Source organism: Myotis myotis, unplaced genomic scaffold, assembly GCF_014108235.1.
Source record: "Myotis myotis isolate mMyoMyo1 unplaced genomic scaffold, mMyoMyo1.p scaffold_m19_p_2, whole genome shotgun sequence".
NCBI classification, from domain to species: Eukaryota; Metazoa; Chordata; class Mammalia; order Chiroptera; family Vespertilionidae; genus Myotis; species Myotis myotis.
Window position 1 is genome coordinate 186,112,589 of NW_023416324.1, and position 26,368 is coordinate 186,138,956.

General features: G+C 37.9%; 1 protein-coding gene across 7 annotated transcripts in view; it reads right to left on the reverse strand.

Moving 5' to 3' along the window:
* Window positions 1-26,368, reverse strand: part of PRKCI (protein kinase C iota) — a 76,695-nt gene that overhangs the window by 15,564 nt on the left and 34,763 nt on the right. For 4 of the 7 annotated variants that reach the window (XM_036347873.1, XM_036347871.1, XM_036347872.1 and 1 more), the window contains 9 exons: window positions 22,756-22,806; window positions 19,481-19,566; window positions 17,493-17,633; window positions 13,883-13,937; window positions 12,672-12,730; window positions 4,708-4,884; window positions 4,180-4,277; window positions 3,345-3,431; window positions 718-853 (listed from right to left, as the gene is read on the reverse strand). In XM_036347873.1, coding sequence (XP_036203766.1) covers window positions 718-853; window positions 3,345-3,431; window positions 4,180-4,277; window positions 4,708-4,884; window positions 12,672-12,730; window positions 13,883-13,937; window positions 17,493-17,633; window positions 19,481-19,566; window positions 22,756-22,806 — 890 coding nt within the window. Of the gene's footprint in view, window positions 1-717; window positions 854-3,344; window positions 3,432-4,179; window positions 4,278-4,707; window positions 4,885-12,671; window positions 12,731-13,882; window positions 13,938-16,905; window positions 17,043-17,492; window positions 17,634-19,480; window positions 19,567-22,755; window positions 22,807-26,368 lie in introns of those variants that run through there. The other 3 variants (XM_036347876.1, XM_036347875.1, XM_036347877.1) reach the window with 3 other exon arrangements.

Genomic DNA, 26,368 nt, shown 5'->3' on the forward strand with positions numbered 1-26,368 from the left:
TATTTGCAAGAGGTCTGATTTTAGGAAAGTTTAAATACTGACTCTAAGTCATAAAATAAGAATATTCTATTTCCTGGGGATTCATTTCACATTTTGTGGAAAAAGACTGACCCTTTAAGCAAAACAGTGTTACAAAAAGAATAAAACACCAAGAAATGAAGGACATGTCCTGAAAATGAACTGCACTTTATGTCAGATATTTAAAATTTAAATATAAAAAAAGATAAATTTCCTAGGAAAATTTTAAATGCATTATTGAGAATTACAATTAAATGGCAAAAACTGGAAGGTGATATGCAAGTAGCTGTGTTAACATTGAGGGACTGTAGATAATTTTTATCTTCAAAATTTTAATAATATCACAACTTTCAAAAAAAGGTTACAGAGCATATGTAGAATTTAACTCATTATAGGACATATAACACAGAAAATATGGAATTCTGTAAATGGTTAGAAAAAAAGTACAGGGTAGGGCAAAAGTAAGTTTACAGTTGTTCATATGGAAATAATAAATAAAAGAGTAAACTGTGTTTTACATATTCACAAATATGTGAACCGACTTTTGCCCCACCCTGTATACGTGTTTTTGTGCTACAATTCCAAAAAGGATCCTAAACAAAGTAGTAATCATTTCTCCATCTTTAAGTATGAAGTTATTTTACCAAAACAACCTTAGCAGTATCTGAGAGCTTTCGAATAACTAGAATTTTCCCTCACCTTACACATGCCGTAGTCAGTGAGTTTAATGTGTCCTTCTGAGTCCAGCAATACATTGTCCAATTTCAAATCTCTATAAATTATCCCTCGTTCATGAAGGTAATTTAATGCTAGACTGATTTCTGCAGAGTAAAATCTAAAATAAAATGAAAAAACTCATTTGATTCAAGTTTTAAAACTGTAAATTTCTTTTTTTTTTTTATTGCTTAAAGTATTACAAAGGGTATTACATATTGTAAATTTCTAGAGGAAGGTATTTAAGTCATACTCCTGTCTGCAAATTAAAACATCAAAATCATGTTAAAAGATTTTTTTCCCCTGTGTTTTTAGGAACAATACCAAACACAAATTAAAGTACCACTTTAAAACATCTGAACCCAAAACATAATTATAAAAGATCCAGTATAAATCAAACTCATTAAGTTATCAATTTGAAAGTCTCAAACAGGGGTTGTTAATCTAAATGGACCTCAGGCAGTCCATGCTCCCACAACTGGGGTAAAGTGTAAGTACCTGTGCACACGTATGCACATCTTCTACAGAGTTGTCATCACTTCTCTAAAGGACCAGTGACCTCACAAAATGCTAAGACCCACTGATTCGTGTAGAATAGAAAGAACACTAAAAGCCTATCACTGAAACCATAAAATCCATACCAAAATGCCTAGAGCCCTGACCGGTTTGGCTCAGTGGATAGAACGTCGGCCTGCGGACTGAAGGGTCCCAGGTTTGATTCCAGTCAAGGCCATGTACCTTGGTTGCAGGCACATCCCCAGTAGGGGGTGTGCAGGAGGCAGCTGATCGGTGTTTCTCTCTCATCGATTATTCTAACTCTCTATCCCTCTCCCTTCCTCTCTGTAAAAAATCAATAAAATATATTTTTTTAAAAATGCCTAGAAAAGGAATCGAAAGAAATTATTCTGCAACCATAATATTTAATATTAAAGAAAGAAGTTTTAAAATTGTCACCAACTCATTACTGATAACCAGAACTTTTGACCTGACTAATGAAAATGAAATACCAAGCTGGTTTATGGCTGCTTAGATGAAGAGCATCACTATCTTGTTTGGAGATACGAAATATATACCTTCTAGCTACTTAATTCTATGAATAGGGAACTTGAGCCTTTAGTCTGTACTTTGGTTCTAGAAAAGCAAAGATGGTAAAAAAAAAAAAAAAAAAAAAAAAATTGGAACTTTAATACAATAAACTGGACTACTTTCCCCATGTCCCACTGAACAAATCAGAAACAAATACTGGGTATGTATTCACAAAATAAGATATCATCCATGGCTTTGTTACTGAAGGGCCACCATTTGATAAAGCCTAAATAAACAATAAACATACAGTAATTAAAAGAAAGAGCAGTTTGGCCCTGAGGTTAGTTGATATAATTTATAGCTTCTTATAAAATTGAAGGATATATCTTTTTGACAAGAAATAAAAATTAATGAACTAGCAAGATTTTCACCAAATAAATTATTTTTTAAAAAAAATCTCTAACCTTTGTTACCAAAGTGTACAAACTTACAGGCTTCATTTTTTTAAATTATTCTTATGAAACACAAGAGAGTGAGAATTACTGCTAATTATGAGTAAAAATCAAACCATGGCACTGAACTAAACTTTTTATCCAAAGCCATGATCCTTCCCCACCTAACTCTTCCAATATAGAAACAATTTATAATCTTGTATAATAATATTAAAGAAAGGGCACTAAATAGATAACATTTAATGCTCTTTGCTCTTATTCATCAACATGTATGGAATCACAGGAAAAAAGCCAACATCAGACCAATTAAAAAATTATAAGAATAGTCAGGCATGTATAATAGCTTAAGAGAGGAACTGTTTTATTACTCTCAAGTATATCTATATATATAAAAGGCTAATATGCTAAGTGTCCGACCTTTCGACTGTTCAACCAGTAGCTATGACGCACCCTGACCACCAGGAGGCAGACACTCAATGCACAGGCATGAAAACATGGAACAGACTGATGAATCTCAGAGGGAAGGAGGTAGGGGGGAGGGCAGGAAGAGACTAACCAAAGATCTTATATGCATACTAGAGGCCCCGGTGCACAAATTCGTGCACCTGTGGGATTCCTCAGCCTGGCCTGTGGGGATCGGGCCAAATCTGTGCACCAGGCCTCCAACATCCTCTGAGGGGTCCTGGATTGCAAGAGGGCACAGGCCAGGCCGAGGAACCCCCCACCAGTGCACGAATCCATGCACTGGACCTCTAGTATGAATAATAATCGTCTAATAAAACTGTCAGAGATCACTGCAAACCTGATAAGATTAATAAGTATTTGTAAATTCAATTATTTCAGAGGCTGATGCTAAAATATTTTAAAGCAATTAGGTTTAGTTGACTAAAGGTTTCCCCTCTAATACTGTTTATACTTTTCAAAAGCTTATAATTATATTATTACATACTATATAATGGTATATATTGTAAAATATTATAATGCAAAATAACTTTTAGGTTAGCTCCCATTACTTACAAAGAATTAACTAGTATCAAAATCAATTAATTTATCTACTGTTTTCAACCACTGGCACATAAAAGTCCCATAGCTGCTCCCCAAAATCCCAACACAAACAATAATCAAGAAATTTACCTGGCATGTTCTTCAGGAAGTTTTCTTTGTCTCTGCATATGAAACATTAGATCTCCTCCATTTACATACTCTATGACAAAGAACAATCTAAAACATAGGAGAGAACACATGAAACCAAAGTCCAAAAGAAGGAAATGTAACTGTGCATTTTAAACATTGTAGAGGCCAGTCACAACATAAAGAGCATTCTGTGATTTACCCTGTACAAAAGTCCCAGGAATTTGGTGGAAACAAAGGGTGGTTGTAGTAGAAAGCTGTTAATCACAGTAGATACAAGAAAGTAAACCAGCATGATAGTAATTCTATAACCTGCTACTTCTGTAGTACCAATTGCAATCCAGACCCTCCCACTCCCATCCCAATTCTAACGTTAAGGTGGTAAGTCACTTCAACTGTCCCTTAAGGTAAAGAAGTTAGGATTTCTCCCCCTAGTTAAACTCTGGGAAACTTTAAATCTAAAGCTAAAACCTTAGGGATATTTAAAAGTATGGATCTCTACTGCCATATTTTGACCATATATATAAATTCATCTTTATGGTTGAAAGTATTACAGATGTTCCCTTTTTTTCCCCCCATTGTCTCCCTCTACATTCCTCACACACACCCCACTGCCCCCCGGCCCTGACCAGGCTGTATTTTTTAAGCAGATAATTTCTTCATGCTAATCCAAACAGATACCACTGATTAGCGTTTGGGTGTCAGGAAATCATAAGCATCATACTGTTGTGTCTGTCTCCATGACTTCCGCTTCAGGAATTATAGTATGAAGAGTTCTTATTGTGTAATATGCAAAGTATGTAAAGCCCGTAATCACTCCATTATCTTCCAACCTTACCTGCTTTCTGTCTGAAAGCAAGAATGCAGCCCAACAAGAAAAGGATGATTGGATGCCTGCTCAAAAACATGCTTCTCTGTCTGTACCCAGTCAATATCCTATTTTAAAATATGAAAGAAATATTTACCAAACTGAAATATCATCAAACTATATTTGTTCTTGGCAATTCAATGATCACAAATGCAATTATTAACTAACTATGCTAAATATCAAAGAATGAATGATCATGCAACAATTTATATGCAAAGAGAAAAAAAATACTACCAGTAAATATTTCAATATTATGAAATGGTTTAGAAAACTTTTTCAAAGCTCAATCAAGTACTTTCCCTTGATCATAATATGGTTTGATTTTTATTTTTTAAAAACCTAATAACCATCAGATTTCTTTAAAAATATTTTATATAACCCATTTGAGGCATTATTTAGAAAAATAGACTGAAATAAGTCATAAACATTGAGGTTTTCTCTGAAATGGTACAGTTAAGTCAATTTAACAGTTTAGAAGTAATAAAACATTGTGCTTACCTCATCATCATTGACAAGCTCTTTTTTCACAACTTTCATTGCATAGATACGATCTGTTTTTTTTAATCGCACCAACAGTACTTTGGCATAACTTCCTCTTCCTATTACCCGGAGTAAATCAAAATCCTGAAGACCTAGACTGGATGATGCTTTGCCACTTTCCCTGGTGTTCATTGCCTGTTGAGAACATTTATATCAGTTATAACTGGCCCTAGCAGGGGCTTAGTGGTTACAGCATCGGCCTGAGGAGTCATGGGTTCAATTCCAGTTAAGGGCAGGTACCTTGGTTGCAGGCTTGATACCCGGGCCCCAGTGAGGGCACATGTGTGAGGCAACCAATTGATGTTGGAACCAGTTGATGTTTCTAATATGGAACTTTAATACAATAAACTGGCTACTTTCCCCATGTCCCACTGAACAAATCAGAAATAAATACTGGGTATGTATTCACAAAATAAAATATCATCCATGGCTGAGGCAACCAATTGATGTTTCTCACTCCCCACCACCCCACTTCCACTCTCTCTAAAAAAAAAATAAATAGAAAAAATATCCTTGCATGAGGAAACAACTAAAAAAGAGTTATAACTGGAAGCATTTTGCATAAATATGATATTTCTAACACCTAGTTATACCTATGACTATTTTTAAAATATTTTCTTATTTAAGTTCTTAACAATTCTTTTCTAACATCATTCCAAACGATGCAATCTAACTACTCAAGAAGTGGGGCAAATTCACGAGTTGAGGTCAGAGGGGTGGTGACAACAACAGAGAGGGAGTTGAAACCTGAGAAATGCTAAAGGATGTCTTTAAAAGGATCTGGTAAGCCCTAGCTGGTTTGGCTCAGTGAATAGGGTGTCGGCCTGTGGACTGGGGGGGTCCGGGGTTCGATTCCAGTCAAGGGCACATACCCAAGTTATGGGCTGGATCCCCAGTGGGGGGTGGGAGGGGGTGTGGGAGGCATCCAATCAATGATTCTCTCTCATCAGTGATATTTCTATCTCTCTCTTCCTCTCTGAAATCAATTTTTTAAAAAGGCTCTGGTAAAACTTTGGGATATAATGGAGATGCAGGAATAAAAATGACACTAACCTTGGTGACTGGGAGAGTGGAGGTACACTGACAGAAAACGTAAGTGTGAGCATGAAATAAGATAATGAGCTTGGGTTTTCATTTTGTAGTTAGAAGTTACAATGGGACAGCAAGATGAACAAGTCTGCTGGAAGTCTGATATATGACATCTGAGCTAATGAAAGGACACATTCAGAAACACTGGGAACTATAAGCAGAAAACAAGCATGAGGCAGTTCAGCTACTAGAAAACCTTCTTTTCTACACTACACCAAGGCTCCCTTGGCATGACAATAAGAGCCTTACAATTCATTCACAACTAGAAACATACTTCTGGTCATCTATAGAGAAGACTGAAGATGATCTTTTATTATATAGCTGTAAAATTCTCAGTATACAATCAAGAGATGTACCCTTGAGAATTAAGTATGAATTTTCTGAAGTGAAGAGAATCAAGAAGAGCAAATAGTGAAGTTTAAGAAAGATAGCCGAAACCGGTTTGGCTCAGTGGATAGAGCGTCGGCCTGCAGACTGAAGGGTCCCAGGTTCGATTCCGGTCAAGGGCATGTACCTGGATTGTGGGCATATCCCCAGTGGGAGATGTGCAGGAAGCAGCTGATCGATGTTTCTCTCTCATTGATGTTTCTAACTCTCTATCTCTCTCCCTTTCTCTCTGTAAAAAATCAATAAAAATATATTTAAAAAAAAAAAAAAAAGATAAACAAGTAAGCACTGCGTGTGTGCGTGTGTGTGCGTGTGTGCATGTATGTAATGAAAACTTTTTAAAAAGATTAAAAAGAAGGATCACACATCAAAATTTAGAATAATCTGAATTGGTAAAATGAATAAGTAAAGAGGAGTAAAGAAAAACCAGATTAGGTCAGATTAAGAAAGCAGAGAATAGTTAGAAGCAAAGCAATGTACAGACTTCATATGGCTGACAGTAAACTATAAAAGAGAGTCAAATGGACATAAGCACTAACTGGGAAGACCGAGTGAAGCTACAGAAGCCAGAACACAAGAACATTACCTTCAAAGGGCCTAACCCAGCCGTGGGCAAACTACGGCCCGCGGGCGGATCCGGCCCGTTTGAAATGAATAAAACTATTGAATAAAAAGACCGTACCCTTTTATGTAATGATGTTTACTTTGAATTTGTATTAGTTCACACAAACACTCCATCCATGCTTTTGTTCCGGCCCTCCGGTCCAGTTTAAGAACCCATTGTGGCCGAGTCAAAAAGTTTGCCCACTCCTGGCGTAACCCCAACTCCTGCTAACCTACGACTTTATATTCTGCAAAAATGCCTTCAAAAAAGAAGTGAAGCCCCAACCAGTTTGGCTCAGTGGATAGAACGTCGGCCTGCGGACTGAAGGGTCTCAGGTTCGATTCCAGTCAAGGGCATGTACCTTGGTTGCGGGCACATCCCCAGTGGGGAGTGTGCAGGAGGCAGCTGATCGCTGTTTCTCTCTCATCGATGTTTCTGACTCTCTGTCCCTCTCCCTTCCTCTCTGTAAAAAAATCAAAATATATTTTTTTAAAAAAGAAATGAAATAAAAACCTTTTCAGATGAACATTAACTAAGGATATCTACCCATCACTAGTCAGCTCTCTCTAAAGGAAACACTGAATTCTTCAAGAAAGATGATCTCAGATGGGAGGGAAGACATGCAGGAAGAAATGTAGAAAAAAAGAATAAAATATAGATTAAACTTAAATAAGGATTGACTGCACATGCACACGCACACACACACACATTTTTAAATGTGACAAAAATAGCACCAAAGGCAGAAAGGGAGGGTAAGTAAATTTAATGTATTTTAAGGTCCTTGTATATGATGGGAAATGGGAAAAGTATAATTAGTAATTGTTATTGAATTTAAATAAATTAAGGATGTAGATGCAATCCCTAAAACAGGGGTCCTCAAACTTATTAAACAGGGGGCCAGTTCAACGTCCCTCAGACCGTTGGAGGGCCGGACTATAGTTTAAAAAAAAAACTATGAACAAATTCCTATGCACACTGCACATACCTTATTTTGAAGTAAAAAACAAAACGGGAACAAATACAATATTTGTATTTGCATGTGGCCCGCGGGCCAAAGTTTGAGGACCCCTGCCCTGGAACAACCAGTAACAGACTAGCAAAACAATGTCAAATGGATTCTGGTCAGGATGGCGGAGTAGTTAAGCACTGTGCTCACCTCCTCCCACATCAAAATTACAACTAAAAAATAGGACAATCCACCTGGAGAACCACCTGAAGACTAGCTGAACGGAGCTGCTCTGACTAAGGACATAAAGAAGAGGCCACATCAAGACCTGTAGGAAGGGCAGAGACTCGAAACAGGCTGGCCCCACACCCACATGTGGCAGCTGAGAGTCAGGAGGGACAGCCTAGCAGCAGAGGTCCATCCCTCTTAGGAGCGAGGGGCCCCAGCCCCACACCAGCTCCTATCCCAGGAATCCAGTGCCAGGAAGAGTAGTCCCTGCAACAGCTGGATGTGAAACCAGCAGCAATTCCGTCCCAGCAGAGTGAGATGGAGGGCAACTGGAAACCCAGGTGTCCTCTTAAAGGGCCCGTGCACAGACTCACTCGCTCACAGGCACTCACCCTGAGCTCCAGCAAAGGGTAAGCAGCTCGAAAGGCACCAGAGACATTCTGGGAAAGACTGAGTTGTGTGTCTTCAAGGCGAAAGCCCCACTGAGCCCCCCTCACAGAACCTCCAGGGGCAGGCAAGTGCCAAATCTGAATCTGCATTAAACAGGTAAACACCACTCACCTATTCCTGGTGACTCACTGAGATCCCGACCCACCCAGCTCTGAGGGGATTCCTTCCAGGTCAGACAGAAGGCTGCTCAAAGCCCAGCAGTCCTCTTAAAGGGCCCGCACAGAGACTCAATCGCTCACAGGCAGTCACCCTGAGCTTCCACAAAGGGCTAGCAGCTCACACGCCACAAGACATACCATACGGGGAGAAAGTGAATTGTATGGCTTTGGGGTGAGGGCCACCACGTCCCTGTGCTGAACCCTCCCCTAACACAGCCTTTAGAGCAGCGGTTCTCAACCTGTGGGTCGCGACCCCTTTGGCAGTCGAACGACCCTTTCACAGAGGTCGCCTAAGACCATCCTGCATATCAGATATTTACATTATGATTCATAACAGTAGCAACATTACAGTTATGAAGTAGCAACGAAAATAATTTTATGGTTGGGTCACAACAATGAGGAACTGTATTTAAAGGGCCAGACGGTTGAGAACCACTGCTTTAGAGGTAGGTGGGCACCAAATCTGAATCTGCATTAACCCGGTGAAGAATGCTTGCCCCACGGTGGTGACACCCTAAGACCCCACTCCACCCAACTCACACACTGCCTTGGCTCTCTCAGTGGCTGTGCCTCATAGGCAACCTCAGCTCCCACCAAGAGCGTTCTTAAAAAATCCCCCAAGGTCTGTGGGCCCCAGGCAGATGGTGGTTACCCTTGGTATGCCCTGTGCCTTGGTAGCCAACCTCAGGTTACACCTTGCCCGCTTCCATAGACCTCTGGGCCCAGCACACATAGCTGCCAACCTCAGATCACTCTGTAGCTCTACCAGGTGTCCCTGGGCTGGGCATAGGTAGCAGATGACCTCCGCCTGCACCAAAGCTCCTTACAACAGGCTCCAGAACCAACACGCCCGCTGGCAGCCTAAGACCACAACAGAGCACCAACCAATTAGTTCCAAAAATGGCACATACCAAGCATGGTCTCAGCAGGCACCCCAGCCCTGCTGGGGTGAATATCACTGTGGTTGTGGCCATTCCTCACAGCCACTCAGCCTGAGGGTCAGCCATACCCACTGACAAACAAACAGCAATCCAGGCTCAACTACAATGGGAAGGCACGACCATCCACACAAGGGATATCCTGGAGTGTCCAACTCAGGTGGCCAGGAAGATTATCACTGTGCCCCACAGGACACCTACTACAGAAGGCTATCCTGCCAAGTCTGGACGGCAAGGCTGACCCACCCAGTACCCAAAACTAAACACAAAGAGGTAGCCAAAATGAGGAGACAAAAAAACATACCCCGAATGAAAGTACAGGAGAAAATGCCAGAAAAATAGCTAAATCAAATGGAGGCAAGAAATCTACCAGGTACAGAGTTCAATGAACTTAGAGGAAGAATAGATAAACTAAGTGAGAACTTCAACAAAGAGAGAGTAAACATAAAAAAGGACATGGGTACCCTAAAAAAAATAATCATAAATGAAGAATCCAATACCTGAAATAAAGAATAGGCTAGAAGAATCAACAGTAGGTTAGATAAAGCAGAAGATCAAATCAGTGACTTGGAAGACAAATCAGTGGAAAACACCCAATCAGAACGGGAAAAAGAGGAAAAGAATTTTTTAAAATGAGGACAGTTTAAGAGACCCCTGGAACATCAAGTATACCAACATTTGCATCATGGGGTAACCAGAATGAGAAGAGAGAGAGCAAGGATTGAAAACTGATTTGATAAAATAATGATTGGAAACTTCCTTAACATGGTGAAAGAAATGGATACACAAGTCCAGGAGGCACAGAGTCCCAAACAAGACGAACCTCAAAAGGCCTACAACAAGACACATTATAATTAAAACGCCAAAGACTGAAGACAAAGAGAAACTATTAAAAGCAGCAAGAGAAAAACAGTTAGTTACCTACAAGGACGCTCCCATAGACTGTCAGCTGATTTCTCAACAAAAACTTTATAGGTCAGAGGGAATTGGCATAAAATATTCAAAGCAATGAAAAACAATGACCTACAATCAAAATTACTCTACCCAGCACAGCTATCATTTAAAAATCAAAGGAGAGATGATGAGCTTCCCAGATAAGAAAAAGCTAAAGGAATTCATCATCACCAAACCAGTATTTCAAGAAATGTTAAAGGGACTTCTTTAAGAAAAAAAGAAAAACAAATATGAATAACAAAATGACAATAACTATATACCTATCAACAATCACTTTAAGTGTAAATGGATTAAATGCTCCAATCAAAGGATACAGGGTGGCTGAATTGATCAGAAACAATACCCATACATATGCTGTCTACAAGAGACTCATTTCAGATCAAAAGGCACACACAGAATATAAAGAGATGGACAAAGATATTTCATGGAAATGGAAATAAACAAAAAAGCTGGGGTAGCAATACTTCTATTACACAAAATAGACTTTAAAACAAAGGCTCTAAGAGACAAAGAAGGACAATACATAATAGTAAAGAGATCAAACCAGCAAGAAGATATCACCCTGTAAACATTTACACACCCAATTAGGGGCACCTACATTCATAAAGCAAATATTGATGGAAGTATAGGGTCAGATCGACAGCAATTATTGGGGACTTTAACACCCAACTGGCAAATATGGATAGATCACCCAGACAAAATTAAGAAGGAAATAGCATGAAATAAGCCAGTCAATGAAAGAAAAATACCACATGATCTCACTCATTTATGGATAATTAAGACCATTATAAACTGATGAACAAAAATAGATACAGAGGCAGAGCAACATCGAACAGACTGTCAAATTACAGCGGGAAGGCCAGGGAGGGTTGGGGGGATGGGTAAGAGAGCAACTGAAGGACTTGTATGCATGCATATAAGCATAACCAATGGACACAAGACACTGGGGGGTATGGGAGGCTAGGGGAAGGTCAAGGGGAGGGGAAAAAGAGGAGGGAAAAAAAAAGGAAATAGCAACCTTAAATGACATATTAGGCCAAATAGATGTAATTGATATTTTTAGAACATTTCACCCCAAAGCAGCAGAATATACATTCTTTTCAAGCACTCAGAGAACATTTCCCAGGAAAGACCACATATTAGGTCACAAACAAGTCTTCATAAATTTCAGAAGATTAAAATAATTTTAAGCATCTTTTCTGACTGTAGTGGTATGAAACTAGAAATCAATTACAAGAAAATAACTGGAAAATACACAAAAACATAGAGACTAAACAATGAATGAGTTAACAACAAGATCAAGGAAGAAATCAAAAGATACCTGTGACAAATGAAATGAAAACACAACCCCAAAATCTATGGGACACAGTGAAAGCAGTCCTAAGGGGGAAATTCACAGAAACGCAAGCCTACCTCAAGAAACAAGAAAAGGCTCTCCCTCCCAGAAACACACCCATGCCTTTCGCTTTTCCCATCCCCTCCCCCTCCCTGCTCCAGGCATGTTACCACTAGCTTCCTCACTCCCAAGCTCCAACAGCCTTTCCTTTATCTCCATAACTTGTTTCCTAAGTCCATTTCTTCTAGGAATTACTTCTCCTACCTCTTTGATTTACCAAATAAATGTTCTCTTACAATTTGGGTCTTCTTGGTTCTGAATTCTTTCCTAGCCAGAACCCAAGTACCAAAAAAAACTCAAGTTAAAAAAAAAAAAAGACAGAAACAAGAAAAATCTAAGCAAGCCAATTTGTCATATTTTTACATTGTCATATTAAAAGGGTAATGGCATGGCACAGCCAGTTTGGCTCAGTGGATAGAGCATCAGCCCACAAGTTGAAGGGTTCTAGATGCCTTCCAGCCTAGGGCATATACCTCCATTGCAGGTGCAAGCCCCAGGCCTGGTCCAGATGCATGAGGGAGGCAACCAATCCATGTGTGTCTTTCTCACATCAATGTTTCTCTCTCTGTGTCTCTCCCCCTCCCTTCCAGTCTCTCTAAAAATCAATGGAAGTATATCCTCGGTGAGGATTTTAAAAAAAAGCTCATGGCATAATGTACAATAAGACTAATTAACCTTCAATAAACTAACATGAACAACTATCTTAAACATTTTTATTTAAAAAACTACTTTTAAACATAATTATTTTTTTAAAAAAGACTAATTAACTTACCTCCTTTTCTTCACCAACTTGGTCCAAACTCTCATGGCTTGAAGGATTATATGGAATTACTAAAATCCAATCCCAAACATTAAAAAAAGAGAAAAACAGCATCCATTAAGCTCAGTTTGACTTAAAATTTTCTCTTGATTTGATTATTTTAGTTTTTCTTTCTGGTCTTGATCATTTAAAATTAAGTAGCTGTCTTACTAATAACAAAGTGTATATAAATATGAATTAAGTCCTAATCTTTAATGAGGGTAAAGGAGAGCAAAAAACAATCAGTAACCAAGTGCTGATTTTACCAAATATTTTTGCTATTTTAAAAATATTTTCCTTCTTTACAAATTAATCAATTTCTCTATAAGGGTGACTCTTTAAACCCATTTGATTATTTTAGTATGAGTGAGGCATGGAAGCAGGGGGCTCTGGTTTGCATTCCTCACTTCTTTCATACTTAAAATGCTCCTAACTGCTCCACCACGTAGGTGAAGTAAAGAACTGACAAGATTGTACTCTAGGCTTCTATTCCTTGAAGCCACTTGGATTTAAAAAAAAAAAAAAAAAAAAAAAAAAAAAAGCCTGCATTTCATATAACCAGCTTCTGCTATGAACAAGAGATGAACTATATTCTGTCCTTTCAGAAAAGTCCTTGCTTTGCCTCCTTTGATTCATCCCCTATTAGGCTTCTCTATCCCATTTAATTGCTCCTTAAACTTCCCAGATACACATTTGACGTTTGTATCTACTTCACAATTGAATTCACATGATCTTTTTTGAATTTTTATACTGCATCTCTATATCTTTTACATACTTTCTACTTCTGATAACAAAGCTTTTAATAAAAACAGGTCACTTTAACAGAGTCAACATGGCCCACAAAATCAGTATGTTTTCATTATTGAAAAAAAAAACAACTAGGTTTGCTGAATTTAAAGGGGTCTTAAACACAATTAACCTGAATTAGAGAAAATAGTCATTTGTTGTAATTTACATATTTGTCTTTTTAAAATGTCAAATGTATGTTAAATATTGTGATGATATTACCACCATAAAATATGGTTACCTTGCTTTTATGTGGGTAGAACAGAAATGTTTTTAAACTTAGGTGTAAGAGTCACTTAAAGAAGTCTTTGGGGGGAAAAATCAATGGGAAGAAAAAAAAGAAGTCTTTGAACAATATTTTGTTAATGAACAATAATTCATGACAGTGTCATTTTTACCTGTTTGTGCATGGTCTGAGTGCATGGATGACGGATCCATGGGCATCATTGGTTCCTAGAAACATTTCCAAAGAAACAGCAACTTAGTGGATTCTTTTTAAATCCCAATAACTCTATAAATTCTGGAGCATTATTTTAATGAGACACATCATATTAACACATAAATTTGACAAAATATTACTTATAATGAGAACTATATTACTATATTTAATTTGCTTTTAATTTTACTATCTGACACTATATAATATTCCTGTAAATGAGGTAATGTCACATTTTACAGATAACGTAAGGAACACACGAAACTACTTTCAGGCCATCAAATAGAAATAAAAATTATTCTCCTATATATTCTGATTTCTCTTATACACTACCTAATCTTCTTTCAAGCTCCATATACACTTTAAGTCTCTGGGAGGAGTCTCTAGTACTTGACTTCTTTAGCTGAGGCCCAGAGATGGATTTCAAGATGTCTTTACACCTCTTGAAATTCCATGTAAAATTTTGTGGGAAGGTGTCAGTGAACCAAAAAAGGAAAAGAAATACCCCCTAGAAATTGACTTAACCACTGTCAATAACCTAGGATAATACTAATCCAAACCAAAATGTTACTAATTCATTAATCTTGGACCCAGATTTAATGAATACCAGCAAGAAAAGGTGAACCTGAGAAGGAACATTAATTATACATTTATAATGTTAAGGCTGCCTTAAAGATAGGGCTCATGAATTTCTTACTGCATTTAGCACCTATTCTAAATATAATCACTAACCCTGTCCCTCTTGTGTGTTTTTTTTTCCATTCATAAATTCACACAAGTCATCCATCACCTAGGAATATGCACACAAATATCAATAGTAACCTGGAGAAATTATGTTCATACTTTTTGGCCTTCTGTTTTTCCTTAAGATTGGATTTTTACCTCCGTAACTTGTACAAACCCACATCTAAGCTTATATGAACCAGCTACATAATTCTAACACCAAAGAGACACCGCTAATAATCTTTGTTCAAAGAAGGTACTATGAGTAAACATGGTATAATCGTTCTAGAAGACAATTTAGAAGGAGGCATCCAGATCTTTTTAAATACATATATTCTTTAACCCAATACTTTTTCTTAAGATTTGTTCACCAGTAAGTTCATTATGATTTTCTTCATAGGAACATTTAGAAAACAACTCCACTGTTCAATCATGAAGAACAGGTTAAAAAAAATTATGGTATTGACATATAACAAAATATTATGCTAAAAGTGATAAGGAGATAGGTAGCTAAATATAGAAAGATGACAAAAATATATTACTCAGTAAGAAAAATGGGTTAGAAAACATTACCCATATGATTTCACTTTTGTTAAAAAGCATGTAAAAGAATGAGACATCCAAACATTATGTGCCTTCTGATGGATAAACACTCCACCTTTGATAAAGTCGTCTCAAAAATAACCCACAAAAAAAAAATCCAAGCCTACTATCTAATCAAACCTCTAGATCCAACTATAATATACAGAAAATAAAGAGGAAAGAGGAATATTTTAAACAATACCATGAAAAAAGAAAAAGAAAAATTAAGCAAAACTAAATGACAATAGAGTTTTTCCTACACTTAAATTGTAAGGGGGGGAAAGAGCGAGCAAGAGTGAGAGAGCAACACACACAGAAGGGGAGAGAGGGAGATGAAGAGAGAGCAATCGTTATATTTAAAAATAGGGAAGACGTATCAATCAATTGCAAATATGGGCTTCATTTGGATCCTGATTCATAATGAAAATTATAAAAACAGAACATTTATGAGACAACTAAAAATGTGAACATTGCCTGGATGGATATCTGACATAAGGAATTTGGTTTTTAGTTTTTAAAAAGAATCTTTATTGTTAGAGGTACATTCTGAAACACGTCTGGGATTTGTTTCAACATAACACAGGGTTAAACTGGCCGGGGTATAGGTGAAACAAGATTGGTTGTGCATTAATAACTGTTGGAGCAGGGTGATTGGTATTATGGAAGTTCATTACATGGTTCCAGCTACTCTTAATATATGTTTAAATTTTTTCTACATGGAAAAATTTTAAATGTTTATACATATAAATCTTTATGGAAAGATATATACAAGTGACCTTTAGATGGTAGATTTCATGGGAAATTTTTATTTAATTTTTCTTTATTCATCTGTAGTCTCTATTTTTTTCTATAATGAACATGTTTTTACTGCATATTTTAAAAAGAAAGTGAAGCCCTAGCTCAGTGATGGCGAACCTATGACACGCGTGTCAGAGGTGACACGTGAACTCATTTTTTTTGGTTGATTTTTCTTTGTTAAATGGCATTTAAATATATAAAATAAACATCAAAAATATAAATCTTTGTTTTACTATGGTTGCAAATATCAAACAATTTCTATATGTGACACGGCACCAGAGTTAAGTTAGGGTTTTTCAAAATGCTGACACGCCGAGCTCAAAAGGTTCGCCATCACTGCCCTAGCTGGTTTGGCTCAGTGGATAGAGTGTCCGCCAAAGAGTCCCGGGTTCGATTCCAATCAAAGGTTTGAGTCAGTTACAGGTTCCTCCCTGGCCAGGGCATGTGCAGGAGGCAACCAATTGATGTGTTTCTCTCACATCTGTATTTTTCTCTGCCTTTCCCTATCTCTTCCACTTTCTCTAAAATCAATGGAAAAATATCCTCAAGTGATGATTTAAAAAAGAAAGTGAAAAATAGCCCTAGCCAGTTTGGCTCAGTGGATAGAGCGTCGTCCTGTGGACTGAAGGGTCCCGGGTTTGATTCTGGTCAAGGGCACATGCCTGGGATGCAGGCTCAATCCCCAGTAGTGGGTGTGTAAGAGGCAGCCGATCAATGATTCTCTCTCATCATTGATGTTTCTATCTCTCTCTCCTCCCTTCCTCTCTGTAATAAATAAAAATATATTCAAAGAAACAAAAGAAAGTGAAAAATAAAAATTTTAAAAGCAAAACTCTCAATTAATCTGATAGTTTAAATAGCAAACGTAAAGACTGTTCTTACCTGATCTGTGCTTAGTGTCCATGCTCGAGTAATGGGAGCTATCAACTAATGAGGTTAGCTTAAAGAAGAGAGCCCTAACCAGTTTGGCTCAGTGGATAGAGCGTCGGCCTGCGAACTCAAGGGTCCCAGGTTCGATTCCGGTCAAGGGCATCTACCTTGGTTGCGGGCACATCCCCAGTAGGAGGTGTGCAGGAGGCAGCTGATTGATGTTTCTCTCTCATCGATGTTTCTAACTCTCTATCCCTCTCCCTTCTTCTCTGTAAAAAATCAATAAAATATATTATTAAAAAAAAGAGAGAAAAGAATCTCTTAAATGCTTCTCCCTGTATCTTCCTACTTTAGACCAGAGGATTTTATATCAGGCTAAACATAAAACTATAACCTACAAACAAATTTGTAATGACAATTCCCAAATTCACAATATGTGAGCTGACTGTAAAATATTCCTACCCACATTTATAACAACACTGTTGAGTTGTGATTCCTTCACCCCCCCGCCCTCCCGCCACACACACACTTTAGACCTCTGTTCTAGTAACATTATAAAAAATGCTCTATTAAAAACAAAGAAGACAACTGTGTCTTACCGGTGGTAAAGAATGTCGCCCACATTCAACTGTGACAAGTTTGTGGCATTTCTTATGAACCAAGAGTTTGCAGTTGATGCATTTATATCCCTGGCGTCCAAGTCCCCATATCCGGTCAGTACAGATGGCACAGTGGGCACGCTGGAAAGAGTAATTCAAAAGAATTCAGTGAAACAGCAAAAAAAAAAGTCATAATCATTCCCCAACAGTTTGTTCATAAAATAGTGAAAATAAGTGGCTTTATTCTCTAATTCAGGTCTCTTCATCATACATAACTTTTTCAAAGCTATGATGGTCTGGGAAAAATAAACAGAAAAGAGAGTTTGTTTTAAAGAGACAGTGAGCCCTGGCCCATGTGGCTCAATTGGTTGGGTGTTGTCCCGTGCACTGAAGGGTTGCCTTTTTGATTCCAGGTGAGGGCACATGCCTGGGCTACGGGCTTGCTCCCCAGTAGCGGGCATGCAAGAGAGAGCAGATGGATGTTTCATTCTCACATCAATGGTTCTTTCTTTCTCTCCCTTCCTCTCTCTCTAAAAACTAATAAAAAAAACTGTTTAAAGAGTGAAATTTGCAACATGTTGTTTTGTTATAAGTCCAAGACTTTTCAGTCTTCATATAATTAGGTTTAGATTTATAAAAATAGGAAAATTGAGTAAACTTGGCAAACATACGGCAGAAAATACAGTACAAGGACTCTCAATCAAAAATAAACCTTCCAGACTGTTCAGAGGTCAAACCAAAGCCCTGCTCTCTTAAAGAGCAGTACCTAAAGTGACTTTTCATTTTATAGCTTTTTGTTGTTGTTGTTAGTATGTTTTTATTGATTTTAGAGAGAGAGGAAGGGAGAGGGAGAAAAAGAGAGAGGAACATCAATCAGCTTTCTCCCGTACATACCCCAACACACAACCTGGGCACGTGCCCTGACCAGGATCAAACCAACGACCTTTTGGTGCATAGGGCTAAAGCTCAACCAACTGAGTCAGATCAGCCAGGGTCAAAGCTTTTTAATTATCAGTGGTACCTTGGGTGGTGACTTCTATTTACATTAATGAATTCGGAACATGGCACCAGTTTTAAAATGGAAACGGGAGTCCATTGTTTTAGAGTTATCAAGAACAGTTAAAAATGTGAACTTCTGGAGATAAAATGTTTTCAAACCCCAGCTCTGCAACTTACTAGCTTTCTCATCTTGGGCAAGTTATTTAAATGCCCCACCCCTCAGTCTCTTCATCTATGAAATGGAAATGTATAGAACCTATCTCACAAGATTGTGGTGAGGATTAAGTGAATTAGTATATGTCCAGCATTTGGAAAAGTGCCTGCAACATAGGAAAAGCTAGAGAAGTGTTTGCAATTATTTTCTAAACAGTGAATATTAAAATTACAATGTTAAATGATTTGCAAAATAAAACTTGTTTATTTTATGAGTATCTGGAGTTATATTTAAAAATACAACATTCTGGATAAGGACACATATGTAATACCTTAATCAATAAAGAAAAAAAATTTTTTTTTTTTAAATATATTTTATTGATTTTTTACAGAGAGGAAGGGAGAGAGATAGAGAGTTAGAAACATCGATGAGAGAGAAACATCGATCAGCTGCCTCCTGCACATCTCCCACTGGGGATGTGCCTGCAACCCAGGTACATGCCCTTGACCAGAATCGAACCTGGGACCCTTCAGTCCGCAGGCCGACGCTCTATCCACTGAGCCAAACCGGTTCCGGCAAGAAAAAAAAATTTAAAAAATAGAACATTCTTATAGCTAGGGCAACCATATAACTAATCATCAAATCAGGAACATTTTTAAGAGTGACAGGAGATTCTATTAAAAATTACATCAAGAAAACAGGTGTACTGCATAAACTGGGAATGTTAGGCAACCTTACTCCTTTAAAGGGAATAACAAGACTACCTTTCTTTCATAATAGAGAGGGGGGAAAATAGATTTCTCAAATTATCAACATTCAACAAACTAAGGTTTACCCTGTTGAAACGCTTGGCTTGAAAAGTGTGGCCATTTGCACAATAAAGCTTTCTCCAGCGGCGTGCACCTCTGCGGTAGATGGACTCTGAAAAGAGATTGAGAGTTTAAAAAAGAGCAAGTGTGTATAAAAATCATTATTATAATTAAGTCTGTTATTTTTTTCATGATATTGATAGCAAGAAAATAATTTATATCGATAAAAACCTGAAAGTGAAAAAAATAAATTGGATTCATCAAGGGACTTGATGAAAATATAGCCCATGGAATATAAATGTTTCAGTAACTATGATTACTTTTCTGTTTTTGCAATAAACACCTTCATCCTTCACCAAGATTTACCAATTACTAACATTTTATTTTGACACAGTATATGTACTACCTAAGCAAGCACTTGCTTTCCTCTCTATTTACACATACATTTCCTCCTGAATCACTTAAAGGTAAGTTGCAGATATCCTTTTAAACTTCACCCTTAAACTCCCATTGCCTAAGATTAAGGACATTCCCCCTAATTCCACTTAAGCACAATACCATTACCATGTCTTAGAAAATTAGCATTAATTTAATATTACCTAATATGAAGTTCAGATGCAAATTTCTCTATTTGCCCTCAATGTGTCATTCATAGCTTCCTTTTTCTCTTCAGGATCTAATCAAGATTCAGGCACTGCATTTGGATTGTCACTGTTTAGAAAATGATAATTGCAAGGATGCTATACCTTTTTGTCTCTTTCATGTATGCTAAAACACTCAACGTTGTTGTTTGTTTTCCATAAGGTTGAGGATTTTTTTTGTTTTTTAAGTCGAGGCAGTTGTCTTAGCTTCTACATTCTGGATTTATCTGTTTCCTCATTAGAGTCAGTAATAAATATTTTGCCAAAAATAATACACTGGTGACACATCAAGAAATACACAAATGTCAAATTGTGGACTCTCACTACTGGTGCTCACTCTGTTGAAGGCAGTGGTTGCTAGTTCTCTTTATTGTAAAGGTACATTTTCCTTTTTGTAAGTCGTCTTACAAATATCTAAGTGACATTTTGTAACCACAAGAATATTCTCCTCCCCAACAACCTTTCATCCAATTGTCTTTAAATTAATGCTTTTCCTAAACAAAGAACTACCACAAAATCATTCTAGACTACCTGTGAAATTTTGGTTTTAAGTCAATCACTATTATATGTATATATATATATATATATATATTGTCTATTAGTCATTAAGAAATATTCCATAATAATAGTTAATACTGTGGAAAGATTCCATTAGGTTTCTAAACTCATTTTAAAGCAAATGTAGCACTGGATTTACTATTTAAATAGAAAAGACCAATTGAAATGCTCTGAATTAGAAATCTTGAGATAGTGTAATATATAACCTTAAATATAGATGTTTTATTTTTACTTAAATATACTTTTATTGATTTCAGAGAGGAAGGAAGAGGGAGAGAGAAATAGGAACATCAATGATGAGAGAGAATCACTGACAGGCTGCCTCCTGCACATCCCACATTGGGATCAAGTCTGCAACCAGGCATGTGCCCTGGCAGGGAATCGAACCGTGACCTCCTAGTTCATAGGTTGACACTCAACTACTGAGCCACGCCTAGATGTTTTATTTTTAATTATTTATTCTGTTAGGAGTAACCAAAGCTGAAAGAACATTCTATTTCAGCTTTCATGAACTACATCTTGATATTTCTTAAATTTAAACATGTTAATGTTGGCTAGAAATTAAGAGCCAAGAGAACACATTAATGGTTATCAATTTCCCCCCTGCTCTAGTTTGTTAATATTTATTATACTATAGAAGGGGTAGTATCAAAATCTCCACCAGCAAATTTTAAAGGGGGAAAGTGAGCATGAAATATAGTGAAAAAGTTAGGAAATATTTTATCTGTATGCTGCAGACCCATAATACAATGGCAGATGGAGCTCTAGAACCAAGATCTGCCACATGGCAAGTCTTTTAAAACCCGGGTTTGGCCAGAGAGAACAGCCACTTGCTCTGTGAAGGCAGCCGACGCCGGCTTTAATCCACCTGCCCCTGGTAAGTCCAGAGAACTATTCCTAGCTGAATCCAAACCTACATTTTTCACTACTGCTCAGAGTTCTATTTCTTATAGTTCACCACTTTCCTACATAGTACATGGCTCCATTTAACTTTATATACGAACACCCACAGTTCTTTAATTTTTTTTTTCTTACCAAGTTGCATGGAGAGTCATAGAATTAAAAGTTATAACTACAACCCTGGCCTGTGTGACCCAGTGGTTGGAGTGTTGTCCTGTACACCAAAAGGTGGCAAGTTCGATTCCCATTCAGGGTACCAGACTGTGGATTCAATCCCCAATTGGGGTGCAAGTGGGAAGCAACAGATCAGTTTTTCTCTCTCACATTGCTATTACTCTCTCTCCCTCTCCTTTCTCCCCGTCCTTCTCTCTACAAAAAAATAAATAAATTAATTAAAAAATTTGAAATTTTTTTTAAAGTTAGAACTACTTCATTTAATTAAAAACAAAATATTTACCACAATTCCTTCTAAAGTCATGGATATGTGTAGAAACCACAAATGAAAATGAGTTGCCTGATATCCACAACTAATAAATTATACCATATAGCAAAAGCAATAAATTATGCTCATATATAGTTTGCATATTCAAATTACATCAGGACAAATAGCTGTTTGACTCTTTCAATTCATTCATTAATAGCCATCACTAGCTTAGACATTCAAAAGAAAATCCTGTAACAACGCCTAAGGATGCATGCTGAAGTGCTTAGAGGTGAAGTGTTATGTCCATTACTTACTCTCAAATAGTACAGCAAATATAAGTAAAAATAAAACAAGTGTTTCCTATGTATGTACATGTATGCATATGTGTGCACACATACAGATAGAGAGGTAGAGCAAACACAGATAATGTTAAAAATTGGTGAATCTAGGCAAAGGATATATGGGTACCTTTGTTTTCAATGTTGTTTCAACTTCTCCATAAGTTTGAAATTTTCCAAAATTAAAAATCCAGAAGAAATATGATTTAACTTTCCTTTCAAATGCAGAATAGATAAATATGTCAGTAAGTTATAACTAAGAACTGCCTAATTTTGCTATGGCAAAGCAGAATTTAGGCAGTTCCTAATATACTCTAAATTAGACTAAAGAATGGAAAAGAAACCAAAGGAATTAAAAGTTCTATTTCTGATTTCCTTTCACTTGTGCCACTGTGTCATAAAAAACCTTATTCAATGGTATGAAGTATATAAACACTCACTATCTTCTCCTGGACAGGGCATTCCAGGACGTTCTGGTACACAAGGAAATACTGGAAAAAATAATACAACAAATTTAAAACATACAAATTACATAGAATTTTAAATTCAGATATCAAAAAAACTGACCCAAATTTCAACCTGACCCTCTCTTGATACTTAGCATATAGTCAGCATTATTTGTTTAAAGAGATCTACTTTACCAAGGGTATCTAAAAATAGTTTCAATGAAAGTGACCATCCATAAATAATGCATTAGAAGCTCAAATTATTCATTCCAGTCCTTGTTATATCAATGATTTTATTTTTTTTTGGCTTTAGATAAATTAACTACTATTCCTTTTCAGTGGTTCTTAACCTTCCTAATGCTGCAACCTTTCAATACAGTTCCTCATGTTGTGGTGACCTCCAACCATAAAATTATTTTAATTGTTACCTCATAACTGTAATTTTGCTACTGTTATGAATCGTAATGTAAATATCTGATATGCAGGATGTATTTTCAGGGGTCGCGACCCACAGGTTGAGAACTGCTGCTTTAAATCCTTATTGTAGTGACAAGTTTACTACAATGAAGAATTAAATGATAAAAATGTATACAGAAGAGAGAACCAAGATGGCAGCATAGGTAAACACCGGAAATTGCTGACTCACACAACCACTTCAAAAATACAACTAAAAGACAAAATGGACATCACCCAGAACCACAGGAAGGCTGGCTGAGTGGAAATTCTACAACTAGAAGGAAAGAGAAAAGCACAGGGAGACTCAGAGGAGGTGCGGAAGTAAAGTGTAGAGGTACGGAGGCGCACGCGGCAAGGCAAGGGCTGGCAACAGAGGACACGGCTGTCTTTTTCAATCGGGAGGGAGTCACAAGCTCCCGACTGCTCTGAACTCCAGTTCCAGGTGAGTCTCTGGGGACCGAGACTCATACGGGGAGACACTGGACTGTCTGGCAGTGGGCAGAACTCAAGGGCAGCTTTCTCTCAGAGGTGAGACCCCGGGCCTCTTAGGGTAGGGCTGAGGATCAGCCATAGCTGTTTGCTCCGCCCTTTGATTCCCTGAGACCCCGCCCCACCCAAGCTGTGCGCAGAGGCTTTTGCATATGAATGCCCTGGCCCTTTGCAATCTAAAATTACCTAACAAACTGCAGCTGGGTCAGACAGACCCAGAACATCCAAAAAGAAGGCCCAAGGCCCCACAGCAGCTTGCATTGCTTCACAGCTGGGCCTCATCTGGGTATCATCAAACCCCAAACAAAGAAGAGGAATCTGCAGATCTCTCCATAGCTCCTGCTGGGTAGCCTCAGGCAGAGGCTAAATTAGCACCTCCTTAAAGATCCAAGAGCCAGTGTACCCAGTGGTCAGAGTGGGATCATCCAGATTACAACTCCTCAGATCCATAAGGGACACATTCATGGGGCAAACTCAGTGAGCACCAAAGCCCCACTGAAGCAAGTCTTGCCCCTAAGGGTGTCTCCAGCACAGAAGTTCTCCCACTGTAGACACAGCTGACCTCCAATTGACCTCCAACTGGCCTGGAGGTCAATTCCTCCCAGTGATACCTACAACAATCAAGGTTTAACTACAACAAGACTGTGCACAAAGCCAAAAAGGGGTGCACCAAGAGTGTCCACCTCAGGTAATTGGGGAGGCTGAGCCACTGGGCCCTATAGGACACCTAGCACACAAAGCCACTCTACCAACACAGGGAAGCAGCCAAAATGTGGAGACAAAGAAACAGGTCACAAATGACAGAAATGGAGGAAAGCAAACTACTGGATATAGAGTTCAAAACCACACTTTTAAGGTTTTTCAAGAATTTTCTAGAAACTGCTGATAAATTTAGTGAGACCCTCGAGGATATGAACAAGGACCAACTAGAAATTAAGCATACACTGACTGAAATAAAGAATATTATACAGAGTTCCAACAGCAGACTAGAGGATCACAAGAATCATGTCAAAGATTTGAAACACGAAGAAGCAAAAAACGCCCAACCGGAAAAACAAAAAGAAAAAAGAATCCAAAAATATGAAGGCAGTGTAAGGAGCCTCAGTGTAAGGACAACTTCAAGCCTACCAACATCCGAATTATAGGGGTGCCAGAAGAAGAGAGAGAGCAAGATACTGAAAACCTATTTGAAGAAATAATGACAGAAAACTTCCCCTACCTGGTGAAAGACATAGACCTACAAGTCCAGGAAGCGCAGAGAACCCCAAACAAAAGGAATCCAAAGAGGACCACACCGAGACACATCATAATTAAAATGCCAAGGGCAAAAGACAAAGAGAGAATCTTAAAAGCAGCGAGAGAAAAACAGTTAGTTACCTACATGGGCGTGCCCATAGGACTGTCAGCTGATTTCTCAACAGAAACTATGCAGGCCAGGAGGGAGTCGCAAGGAATATTCAAAGTGATGAATACCAAGAACCTACAACCAAGATTACTTTATCCAGAAAAGCTGTCATTCAGAATTGAAGGTCAGATAAAGAGCTTCACAGATAAGAAAAAGCTAAAGGAGTTCATCACCACTAAACCAGTATTATATGAAATGCTGAAAGGTATCCTTTAAGAAGAGGAAGAAGAAAATGGTAAAGATACAAACTATGAACAACAAATACACATCTATTAACAAGTGAATCTAAAAATCAAGTGAATAAATAATCGAATGAACAGAATAAACTGGTGAATATAATAGAATCAGGGGCATAGAAAGGGAGTAGACTGAGTATTCTCGGGGCGGGGGAAAGGGTGTGGGGGTGCGGGAAGAGACTGAACAAAATTCGTACACCTATGGATGAGGATGGGGGGGGTAAGGGCAGAGGGTGGGGTGGGAACCGAGTGGAGGGAAGCTATGGGGGGAAAAAAGAGGAACAACTGTAATAATCTGAACAATAAAGATCTAATAAAAGTTTAAAAAAAGAAATAAAAAAATGTATACAAATATGAACATAAACCATTACAGTTTTTAAAAGATGTATACTAAAGTTAGGAATAAATTAACACCAGAAACAGTACCCAAATTCAAAAATGTAAGTTTTTTTTTTTTTAAATATATTTTATTGATTTTTTATAGAGAGGAAGGGAGAGAGATAGAGAGCTAGAAACATCGATGAGAGAGAAACATCGATCAGCTGCCTCCTGCACACCCCCCACTGGGGATGTGCCCGCAACCCAGGTACATGCCCTTGACCGGAATCGAACCCGGGACCCTTCAGTCCGCAGGCCGACGCTCTATCCACTGAGCCAAACCGGTTTCGGCCAAAAATGTAAGTTTTATGTTAGAAACCATGTATTTACAAACAAGCTAACTCAGATCATTTTTTATAGAGATAAATTATAAGAAATATTACATGAACATTTAATCAACTATTTGTGGTCTGTGATGTACAAAAGAATCCTATATAATAAAAGCCTAATATGCTATGTGTCCAGTCGTCCGTTCAACCAATCAAAGTGGAATATGCTAATGACATGCTAAGGACACTCAACTGCTCGCTATGACATGCACTGACCACCAGGAGGCAGATAGTCGACCAGTCGACCAGTCACTATGACATGCACTGAGCATCAGGGGGCAGACAGTTGACTGGTCGACCAGTCGCTATGATGT